This window comes from Peromyscus maniculatus, chromosome 2 (genome assembly GCF_049852395.1).
Source record: "Peromyscus maniculatus bairdii isolate BWxNUB_F1_BW_parent chromosome 2, HU_Pman_BW_mat_3.1, whole genome shotgun sequence".
Lineage (NCBI taxonomy): Eukaryota > Metazoa > Chordata > Mammalia > Rodentia > Cricetidae > Peromyscus > Peromyscus maniculatus.
This window is the reverse complement of record NC_134853.1, coordinates 64,520,124-64,531,954: the sequence shown is the minus strand read 5'-3', so window position 1 is coordinate 64,531,954 and position 11,831 is coordinate 64,520,124. Positions and strand designations below refer to the sequence as shown.

At 39.3% G+C, this 11,831-nt stretch overlaps 1 protein-coding gene across 2 annotated transcripts; it reads right to left on the bottom strand.

The window, feature by feature from the left end:
- Positions 1 to 9,429: 9,429 nt before the first annotated feature.
- LOC102915845 (GTP-binding nuclear protein Ran-like) lies at positions 9,430 to 10,920 on the bottom strand. 2 transcript variants are annotated; one of them, XM_042270982.2, is made up of 2 exons: positions 10,689 to 10,920; positions 9,430 to 10,453 (listed from the first exon to the last, which is right to left on the bottom strand). In XM_042270982.2, exon 2 carries the CDS (start codon positions 10,412 to 10,414, stop codon positions 9,764 to 9,766), a length of 651 nt encoding a protein of 216 aa, XP_042126916.1. In that variant the 5' UTR covers positions 10,415 to 10,453; positions 10,689 to 10,920; the 3' UTR covers positions 9,430 to 9,763. The 2 variants fall into 2 exon arrangements, with proteins under 2 accessions (XP_042126916.1, XP_015849664.1); XM_015994178.3 differs by having other exon boundaries at positions 10,607 to 10,894.
- Between the last annotated feature and the right edge of the window lie 911 nt (positions 10,921 to 11,831).

Genomic DNA, 11,831 nt, shown 5'->3' with positions numbered 1-11,831 from the left:
CATTGATCTGATTTAGCCTATGTTTGAAAGGGGAGTCTGTGTTTGATTATATTCAGTTAACTCACCTGCAGGATTCCAAAGGTGATGAAGTAAAGTATGCAGTCCTTGCTGTAAAAGGAGCTATGGATTACATCGTTAGGGTCTAGAACCGGAGCAAGTATTACCAACTGGACTGAAGTTATATATCCACAAAGAGACTTCAGTATGGGACTAGGGAGATCCCACAGTGGGTAAAGCCATGAGAACTGGAGTTTAGATACCCAGAATTTACTTAAATGATGGGTAAGTGTAGCAGGAATTTAAAAGTTCTTATTAACAAAATCAAACCCGAGGCCAGTTATTGGGGCCAATGCTGGTAGATCAGAGAGACAGAACAAGCCACAGCTATCTCACCTCGCTGGATCCTCAGCTGGTCCTGTTTCCTCAGACTGGAAGCCTCTGAGTCCTTATCCAGAATGAATCTCAGCTGAACTGTGTTGCTCCAAAGCCTGAAAGCTTAACCAGCCAAAATCTTCTAATTTCTGGTCCTCATGCCTTATATATCTTTCTGTTTTCTACCACCACTCCCTGGGATTAAAGACTGGCTTTCTGGGATTAAAGGCGTGTGTCACCATGCTTGGCTATTTCCAGTGTGGCCTTGAACTCACAGAAATCCAGAGGGATTTCTATCTCTGGAATGCTAGGATTAAAGGTGTGAGTGCCACCATTTTCTAGCCTTTGTATCTAGTGGCTGTCTGTTCTCTGACCCCAGATAAATTTATTAGAGTACACAATATTTTGGGGAACACAATATCACCACATTTCCTCTCTTTTTGTCTAAAATTAAAGAAAGCTTATAACTAATACAAGAAAAACTATCTTCAATAAGTATATGCAATATACAGTCAAGATTACATTAACAATGTCTAGTCCATTAACATTTGATAGATCCAGACAAAAAAACTCCATTATATATATTAACAATGTCCAGTCCAGTAACATCCGATAAACTCAGACCATAAAATTTTCATTACTTATCTTATTTAAAACAAGTAGTTCCTTTTTAAAAGTAGATTCCATAATATCCCTTTTTGTCTTATCATATCCATATTCTTTCTCTTTTCATAATAGATTCATTAGTCTACCTTTTGTCATTTTTATATCTTCCCCTTTTTCTTCAGTGTAGATTCAGTGATCTACCTATTTATCCTATTATTTCTTTATCTTTTTTTTCTCAGAGTAGATTCGATGATCTATCTCATATCTATATTCTCTTTTTCTTTTTTCTTTCTAGGGGTGAAGATATCTTTAGGGAATCTTGAAAAGAAAATTTTGGGGTTAATCATCAAGTCCTGTATCGTCTGTCCAGTCTCTGCATAATAGGAAAGTTCAGGGCTTGTTTCAAGTCCTTGTTTGAGTAGTCTGTCAGGCTGGATCATCTCAACTAGTCCTCTCGAAATTGTTCTGACCAGTTTGTAGTCCAAAGTCGATTTTTCCATGGTGTTAATCAGCTTAATGGCTTTATCATAGTCCATGTGGAATCATCATTGTAGGATCCTGTCATCTTTTTGAAGATTTCAAAGTCACTGTTAGGTGTAGTCATGGTTTCCTGCGGATTTTTTTTTTGTGTGTGCTTTAAATAATTTTTATGTTCACAGAGCCATTGTAACTGTCCTACCCTCTGCCTTCAGTCACACTTGATCAAGCCTAGAGTTAAGTTCATCTTCAAAGCAAGCACAAGGCACTTGTGCTTTTAAAATAACACACACACAAATGTGTTAAGGACAAGGTTCTCTCGACATTTTCAAATGAGTCATAGCCTGAAAGGAAACCACATCTAGCTTCTGTGAATACTGTAAGACTCACGGTGATTCCTCTCCTTCTCATTTTGTAGAGAAAACACACAGGAAATAAATTAACTGGAAGTCAGAAGGACAGCTATCACACCTGCCAATGTGTGCCCTAAGTAGAGGGACACTGTGTTGGGGAGGAGAGGCAACAGATGAAGGAAGGAGAGGAAACTCATCTTTGATGAGTGAGTGCCACAGACCAGGGTTTAGAGCCTCATCCCCTGCTGGAGACGACCATCAGTCCTAGCTTACCCCACGTTGGGCGCCAGATGTAGCAGGAATTTAAAAGTTCTTATTAACAAAATCAAACCCGAGGCCAGCTATTGGGGTCAATGCTGGTAGATCAGAGAGACAGAACAAGCCACAGCTATCTCACCTTGCCATTTCCTCAGCTGGTCCTGTTTCCTCAGACTGGAAGCCTCTGAGTCCTTATCCAGAATGAATCTCAGCTGAACTGTGTTGCTCCAAAGCCTGAAAGCTTAACCAGCCAAAATCTTCTAGTTTCTGGTCCTCATGCCTTATATATCTTTCTGTTTTCTACCACCACTCCCTGGGATTAAAGACTGGCTTTCTGGGATTAAAGGCATGTGTCACCATGCTTGGCTATTTCCAGTGTGGCCTTGAACTCACAGAAATCCAGAGGGATTTCTATCTCTGGAATGCTAGGATTAAAGGTGTGAGTGCCACCATTTTCTAGCCTTTGTATCTAGTGGCTGTCTGTTCTCTGACCCCAGATAAATTTATTAGAGTACACAATATTTTGGGGAACACATTATCACCACAGGTAAGTGTGCTGTAATCTTAACATTTTCACGTGTGGTGTGGTACTATTCCTGTGGAGACTTAAACAAATATCTCCTTACACCAAGTAGGTAACTGATGCCAGATCAAAGCAAGGGTCCAACAAATTGCAACTTGGTGATTCAATGAGTTTCACTGGGGTTACTACAAAAATATGGGCAAGAAGTTACTTGCAGTTGCCGAAATGTCTCAAGGGCAGATATATCGCTCAAAGCCCATCCCAGCATGGGTGACAGCTCAGGCCAGCTGGAAACCTGGAATTTAGTGCATTTCCTTCAGGCAGGTCAACAGGCTGGGGAGTGCTTTTTTTTGTAGACATTCAGTTGATCTGAGCCTCTTCAGGTAAGCCTAGCTTGTTGCTATCTCTTCCAGGCAGCTCAGCTGGTCTGCCTCTCTCAGCAGTCCTTACTACTTGTATATGCTTAGAGAGGAAAGGGCCTTGTGATTCTGATCAGTTTCAGACTTCTTGAAGCTTTTGACTTATTTATTTTTTGAACTTAATGAGTTTACTATCAGGGCAGAATGTTTTAAATCCCTTTAGATGAGCTTCCCTCCAACATAGAATGTTTTATTATGAAGGAAATTGTTACCACCGGGAGGCAGATATAGGGGCCCCTACACCAAGCTGGTTAGCTAGTTAGATTGATGTTGAATACTGGATTTGAGTGAGAGATTCTATCTGTGAATATATATGGTGGAGAGTGATAAAGAATACAGCTGATGTCAATCTTTGGCCTCCATGCACACATATGCAACTGCACACAAAAATGCACACATGATTTCATGTTGCACATATCACATACTAAAAGAGAAACCTCAGCTTGAGTTTCTATTAGCTATAAGTAATGATATATTTGGCAGATGACATTTTAAATTTTTCTAACTTTTTATTTATATATGCAATGGGAAAAGGCAAATGCTCTTAAAAGGATGTTGTCAAATAAAGTAATGTTATTTATAAAAAGTGTTTGGTTAAATGAATTGCCCACAGTGTTTTAATATGTAAGCGTAGTCTATGTACATTCTGAATATATTAGCAGCAACACAGAAAGTTCCCTTCTGTACTCTTTGGTTGCCATCTGTTTTTTCTTTTCTAATTATTACTGTGCTTATGGTGTTATGTCATACCTTGTGATGTGAAGTTACCAAGAATAATCCCACATACAAGAAGGAGGATATCACATAGATAGCATGACTAATAAAATGCCCCAAGAATTTGGCAAGGTAAAACCTGATTTTCAAAATACAACTTATTCAAGATGGAAACTGTATTTCCAAGAGACAGTGAATTTCAAGATAGCTCCACAACCAGCTGTGAACTGTGGTAGGAATTCCAGGGCAAAATAAAGACTGAAGGATCCAAGAATTCTGACAAAAGCGACGTTTTCATTGGTAGTGGAAGCTTGAAGCTCCAGTTCCCATCACACCTCTTCCTCTCACTGTCTCTGTGGAAGTGATGAATCCAGCATGAGGACCCTCTGACAAAGGCTACTAAAACATGGAATGAAAGCTCTTTTTAGTCTTCTCAGTGGACCTGCTTTTGCCTACTTGTCTGTTTACTCATCCATAGGCTCATTCACTCCCTTTCTATTAACTACCAAGAACGTTGATGGACTTAAGAGATACCAAAATATATAAAAAAAAAAAAAACTTTTTTTTATTCCCCAAACTTACAGATTGAAGGAGAAAGATTGTTTTTAAATTGTGATAAGTGAAATAAGAGGGCGAATGTAGGGTGATGTGGATGCATGCAGAAGGAGATATATAAGCCAACAAAAGAAGGAGAGAGGTAAATGGAAAGTATATTATCAAATAAAATATTTATAGAAGTTGCTTTGAGTGGAATGAAATAGAGATGAGCTGAGTATTAAGTTAATGTTCTAAGAATAGAGTAAAACTGAAATGTATAATCCAACAAGAAAAACCCACATTACAACTGAAAATGTTGTCAGGAAAGCAATGGGGTTGAAGGGTTTGTTGAAGAGATTTGAATTCTATGACTGCTGATGGAGAGCTACAAGAGGATTTAAAGGCGTTCATAAAAACGGAACACACAGCTTAAAAGGTTCTGTAAGTTAAGAGGCAGTGCACAGAGCAGAGGTGGAGAGAAATAAGAGAAACGATAGCTTAGTTAGAAGCCACTGATACATCTGAAAATGATGCTGCTAGATGAGGGTGGGGTCCTCTAGTTTGTAGCTCACAGATCCTAAAATGTGATCACCTGGGAATAATGAATTATTTAGTTAACTGCTTTTGTTCACAGTCATACTGTGGCAACCTCTGTGTCAAAGGTGATGGAGTGAAATACTACGTTCATTTGATGAGAACAAATTCACTCAAATCCTCAAAACAGGTGAACAACCCTGCTATGGTTAGGTTATACTATCATTTAGAATAGCATTACTATTATTTTTCAGAGTTCCAAGTTTGTTATATGCAATTGTGTCTAGCTGTTTTTTTTCCAGTTCATAACTTAACCTATATTTTCAATGAGCAAATTGATACATCAAGGCATTAAGGAAGGTGATTAAGTTTACTGAGGGTTGTCTCGGTGAATAAAATATGAATTGGTATGAATCACTTCTGACTTTATACATTTAAGGAACTGCCAAAACCAACCAAAAAACCTGATAAAAAATTCATTCACACAGGCACACACACACACACACACACACACACACACACACACACACAGAGAGGGGGGGGGTAAGGGGGGCTATAAAATAAGAGTTGAGCAGAAAGGAAATAAAGCACTTCCTTTTGGATTACATTGTCATGCTCTATGTTCTCAAAACAAAGACAGTAAATATTTAGCAAGGAGAGCTGTTTTATGTGATCTCAAGTAATGAGACCTCAAAATCAAGCTTTTAACACTTGACAATGGAAATTAGAGATAACATCTTAACTGGGTAAAATCAGACCCATCTAGTAGGGATGCAATTAAATAACACTGAATGCATGGTCGGGAGTTCTGGATTCAACATATTTCTGCTCATTACTGAATATGGAGAGGTGGGTATGTTTTCTTGTGTGCTTGTCAATTCATTAAAAAATCATAAATGTCTATCTCACAGATTGGTATGAGTATTAACAAACAGTAAGTGCCATCATCTATCCAACTTCACTGACAAGAAAGGGGTTCTATTGGGAGGTTAATATGAAAATCATGAGGCATGCTGAGTCAGGTGCTGTAGGCAAATAATGTCATGTACCCAACATCATGAGAGTAAATACCTGCATTCAGTCCGTAGTAAGGAGTTATGTACTACTCTATGGTCACATTTGCATGGATGAGATGCCTATTAAAGCAGTTAAATATATATAATACACCAAGAAGGACTCAGGTATTTCTGGATTAAATGAAGGAATGAAGATACAGTATACCTACCAAGATAGCGGATCCTTCTTGCCATGGGCTTCAATTGTGAAAACGAGAGAAACCTCCTCTATGTAGGATCCTCTTTATTAGAACACAAGGCTTCAATGGGGAGGCGAATACTATCCCAGATAATGTTATGTAGTTTTAATGTTGAAGAATTCCATAAAGGAGAAAAGGACAAAAATAATGAAAAAAAAATCCTCATATTCAAGAGAAATTTCTTCTCTGAGATCAGTGAGATTTGCAGTAGGACACTTCAGATCAGTGACAGTGGGAGACAATGGGAGGTTATTCAGCATGGGCAACTAGAGTCTCTTATAAATTATTAAAAAATGGTGTATCCGCTTCTGACTCTTTTCTATAGTTGTCTGTAAGTTACTGATTCCATAATATTCTTCTTAATTCATCAGAAGCAACATGATCATTAATTTAAATAAACTCCATTTTGGTGCTGGGCCAGTGCTAAGGACTATGACCTAATATATGTTTTCATTAAATAATACAGCAGTCACTTAAACAGATTGTCTCATTTTAGAATGTTTATCCTGAATAGTCCACTGAGCAAATAACATCATAGTCCCTAACATACTTGGTTAGCACAAAGGGATGGAGTCTGAATTTTCAAATTGGATCTTCTGTTTTCAGTAATATTCAATGGTGTTTAGACCTGGACTTGAGCATCCTGTTCTGTTTTAAATATTGTCTAGCTGAGTAAGCATCTATATTAAATTTACCTTTAATATTGAAAAGTCTGTGTAGAAAATTAGTCAGGGAACACCTTCCTCATGTCACCATGCAGGAGTGAAGTATGATGTCTGTCTTCCAAGTTGACTGTTTGTTAAAATATTTTGTGCTGAGTCCACTAGAAAGTTCTAACTTATTATAAATGGAAAAGGAGCTTGAGTATAAAGATTTGATAAATGTCTAGGTAGTTGAATATATTGAAAAGTTTGAGAGCCACTGTGTGCTGATGTGTGTAAATGGGGAATGATAGCACAGGGACAATGCCCCTTCTCTTCTCCTACCTTCTCCCCTTTTACTTTTCCCCTTTTCTTCCTTTCTGGAGACATTTAATATAATTTTTATATGCCTATTAGATGCCAGCCAATGTGGTAGGCAGTAAAATTAAACGACAAACAAAAGAGTTCCTAGGTATGAGTTGACAGTTAAGTGTGGGCCCCAGGCTTTGACACCTGCTCACATGTAAAGTCAGCAACAGGAATGTTCTCTCAGCAGTTGACATACAGTCCTCTGTATGTCACGCCATGCCTCATGCTATGCTCTTTCTAAAGGGCTCATGCTATGTTATGTGTGACTGTAATGAGCTTTCACACATCTTGTTTCTCCCATTTTCAGTTTACTTCTGATGACCTCTTGGCTTCAGTTCAATACTCACTGCCTAGACTTTCATGAAACTTATTCTCCTTATGTTTCATGTGGTGTGTTCCCATGTACTTGTTTTCCAGTGAGACAGAAATCAGCAAGTAGGAGCTCATCATTGGAGTCCTTAGTAGTTACTTAACACAGTGTTTATTGAACGAATGAAATAATTATGGGAGCCTTTCCTTGTAATGCGTTGCTTCATAAAAGAAAAAACCTAAAACTTAGCTGCTTAAAGCAATCAATTTTTTGTGACCTTTTATGATTTCTAAGGTTAACTGGCCTAACCTTCCTTCTGAAAACTCCAGTTGGTCGGAATGTTCAAGATGGCTTCTTAGGTTTGGAGTTTTGGTGGAGAAGGACTGAAGGCTATTTTGGTTGGCACAGAGGGGCCGCTCAGACCTCTCCTCCTGTGTAGCCTCAGATTCATTTACTTCCTACATGGCCTCTTCACCTGATTTCCTTCTAGTATCACCACCCACTCCATCATTCTACACTAAGGCCTTTGCCTTTCCTTGGGTGTTCTAGGGTAGTGGAATTTGCACCCCATGATATGATAGCAGGCATGCAAACCTCTAGCTTTTCATAAGGATATTCCTTATTCTGTTTCTACTAATAGGACTAGAGGTGGGATTTTTGTTGCTGTTTGTATTTTCTTTTTAAAATTCTGTATTCCTCATATACTTTATTTTTGCTGGCACGCTCCCTTTCATTTGAACACAATTTCTTGAATGTTTCAAAATTACTACAAAGTATCCCCATATCTGTTTCATGAAGATGATCCAGTGGTTAGGAGGTGGTACTTTTGTATCTATCTTTCTAATATAATTCACTCCACTTTATTTGGAGTTGATGTCTCTACATGCCACAAACGTATTATTGAATAGTTGCATGGTTATCAAAATGAGGGAATTCACATTGATATATATATATAATTTTTAGTTGTCTGTACCACCCTCCACATTGAAAGTAAGCTTCACTTCATGCCAGGCATTCTGGGGTTGTACTTCTGTAGACTCATACATTCTGAAACTTGCTTTCCTATGTTTCTCTTTGATGACATTGATGCATTTGGAGAGTACCTGCTTGAGAATTCTGTAGAGTAACTGTCCGTTTGGGTTTGACTGACTTCATGTTAATCAATCTGGACAGGAATCCAACCAAAGTGCTATGTTTTCCATTCCTCCCATCTCTGATGACATTATCTCTGTTTGATTGCGGTTTTTGCATTGTACATACGTTATTTCTTTTGTTTCCATAAATGTTTTATGTAATTAATGTTCTGAGACTACACAACTAAGCTTTTCTTATTTTATGTTTACCCTATAACATTCCTGATGTTTTTGGCCTGAATGATTTTTTTGCTGTGGTATTTGCCAAATGGCAGTTCCTCTTTGCTTTTCACTCCAAATGTACCAGCTTGCATGTTAGGATGACCATGTCAGATAAGAAGACAGGAACAGGCCAAAGAGGTCTTTGCCTGAGCCCTGGGAGCAACTTGTTGTCATGGTTATATGTAAATAGATTGATACATTCTTGAATAAAACTTTTGACTGACACTTTATATTTTACTTGGCTATGCTACATCTATGTGTGTGTGTGTGTGTGTGTGTGTGTGTGTGTGTGTGTGATATTATGATATATATATACACATATATGTGTGTGTATATATATTTATAGAGCTTAATATTTTATATACATTATGCCTCAATATTCAAGCAGAACCCCAGGGAAAAATCAAATAAAGAAACCTCTGACTTATCTGATCTGCCAGGTCACAGAGTGTTGCATTTAGCTTTATACATTGCAATAGACTTTCAAAAATGTATGCTACTCTTCATCAAACCACACAACCAATATAGGATTCATTAAATATCACAGATTAATAACTGCTGATTTTAATATTTAAGTGGCCACTAAAAATTAAATTATTTTCGGATGAAAGAATTAAAACCCATGTTTCTTAAAAAATCTTTTGCTAAACAGGAGCATCTTTTTCTGAAAGATATTTTTCTTTTACATTACATTTATATTCTGAAATTATGTTTTGGAGTTTGAAATGCAACTTTATTCTAAATGAAAGGAATGAAATTACAGGAACAAGAGTTTGCCACAGAATACGGGATGTAACTTTGCAGCACTCTTATTTTTGAAGAAACAACTGCATCCCAGACAGCTAAGTCTTCCAGTCCCAAACTGAAGGTGTGTTTTGTAACTGCCACATTCACCCTAAAAACCTTTTCCTCCAGCATCTCAGACATGGAGCATGAGTCTGCTTAACTAAGTAGCAAGGAGACACACAGGCCATCCTGCTGACACCACAGGTCAGTTGCCTGCGCATCTAGGCTTCTGATATCTTCAGAGCTTCACTTTCTTACAGGTCGTCCTCCTCATCTGGGAGGGCAGTGGTCTGTGCCACCTCCAAGTCACGCTCGTATTGCACGGCTAACGCTGGGTCCATGACCACCTCAGGTGGGGCTAGGGCTGGCATGGCCACAAACTCCAAGTTAGGGTCCCCAGTGAGTCTTTTGGAGAGCCAGAGGAAGGGCTTCTCAAAGTTGTAGTTGCTTTTAGCTGAAATGTCATAGTACTGAAGGTTCTTCTTGCGGTGGAAGACAATAGACTTCGCCTTCACTTTCCTGTCCTTCACATCCACTTTGTTGCCGCACAGCACAATGGGAATGTTTTCACACACCCGCACCAGATCTCGATGCCAGTTGGGCACATTCTTGTACGTTACTCTTGATGTTACGTCGAACATTATAATGGCACCTTGGGCTTGGATGTAATAGCCGTCTCGCAGGCCTCCAAACTTCTCCTGACCAGCGGTGTCCCAGACGTTGAACTTGATGGGCCCTCTGCTGGTGTGGAACATCAGGGGGTGTACCTCCACACCAAGGGTGGCCACATACTTCTTTTCAAATTCACCAGTCAAGTGGCGTTTTACAAACGTTGTCTTCCCTGTACCACCATCACCCACGAGGACAAGCTTGAACTGGACCGGAGGCTCTCCCTGCGCGGCCATCGCCTCAATCCTTTCAGAAGTGTCTCCGCACCTGTCCCACTGAGGAAAAATGGGGAAGCACAATTCATAAGCTGGCAAATTTTGCATATCATTAGGAAATATTTATGAAACAAACGTTTACTTAAAACGAGGAAGCACTTCTAGATTTAAATAGGCAGTTACCCTCTGACTTCAAAATGTATCTTGACTTACAAGTGTTGACAATCTTAATAACTTAGTTCTTTGTTCTCCATCGGCCTCTTTTTCCCTGTGAACTTTGGCCTGGTTTCACTACCTTGCCTGCTTGGGGCTGATTCTACAGATGCATCATCGCAGATCTGTGCACTAGACTTCAGGAGACTTTGCTGGAGAGGGGACCTTTATTTCTTCCTTGAATCACAGGGGGTCCAAGAGAGGGGTGGAGAGGGAGGAGAAGGGAGGGAAGAGGGGAAGTGGGGGAGTAGAGAGGAGAGGGGAAAAGGGAGAGGGGAGAGGTGAGAAACAGAATGTTAGAAGCTCTTACATTCTTCCCCGATGACATCATAATCCATAGAGGAGACAGCAGAGCCTTGTCTTGCTTCTGGTCCCAGCTGGAAGGCATTTTCACAGAGTAGATTTTGTGTAACATTTTACTAATATGAAAAAAGATCAGCCATTGTTTCCTGTAGACTTGGGACTGTTTGGGCTGGAATCTCCACTGACCTACCTGAACATACTACCTTTCTAACAAAATGTTCCATGTCTTAGCCAGAGATCTCTATACTCTGCCTGGCTGGACTTGTTCAGGTTTTCCTGTTCACTCCTCCAAAGCCATCCCGTTGCATATGATCTCCACTGTGTATTTAGTGGATCTACAAAATACCATTCCTGAGACAGAATGTAGAGCTCTGCTCCCTGGCTACCCTACCAGGGCAGGAGAGCTGCAGCAGTCTCCAAGGTTCAACTCAATCGCTGTCAGTTTTACTCATTCCAGCTTTCACCAGGGTCCTAATTGCTTCCCTTTGCACACATCCTCACAACTAGCCCTTTCACTAAACTGTCTGGAAAAACTCACCATTAAGAAATAGACTGTGTGGGTGTGGCCCTTTGTTGTCTTCTTTCTGTGAAGCCCATGGTACAAGTCTCCAGTGAACGATGGATGGTGCAGGTTCCAGATCATCACCCTGGATCCTTGTATGCTTTTCTGTTCCTTGTGAAGCAGACGATGCTTATTTTATTGAATCATGCAAAATAATCTTCATAATGTTATTCAAAGAGGAATTTAGGGAATGGAATCCAGGTGATATTTAATACTTATTTTTAAAAAAATTATTTGCTGTCCACTTGACTTTAAACTTGGTAAAACTTTTACAGGCAGAAACATGTTTTCACTCAAATGCAAATTTAATAAAATGCTTTTGGAATATGTTGTTGGCAGACAGAACAGGAACACTCGTGA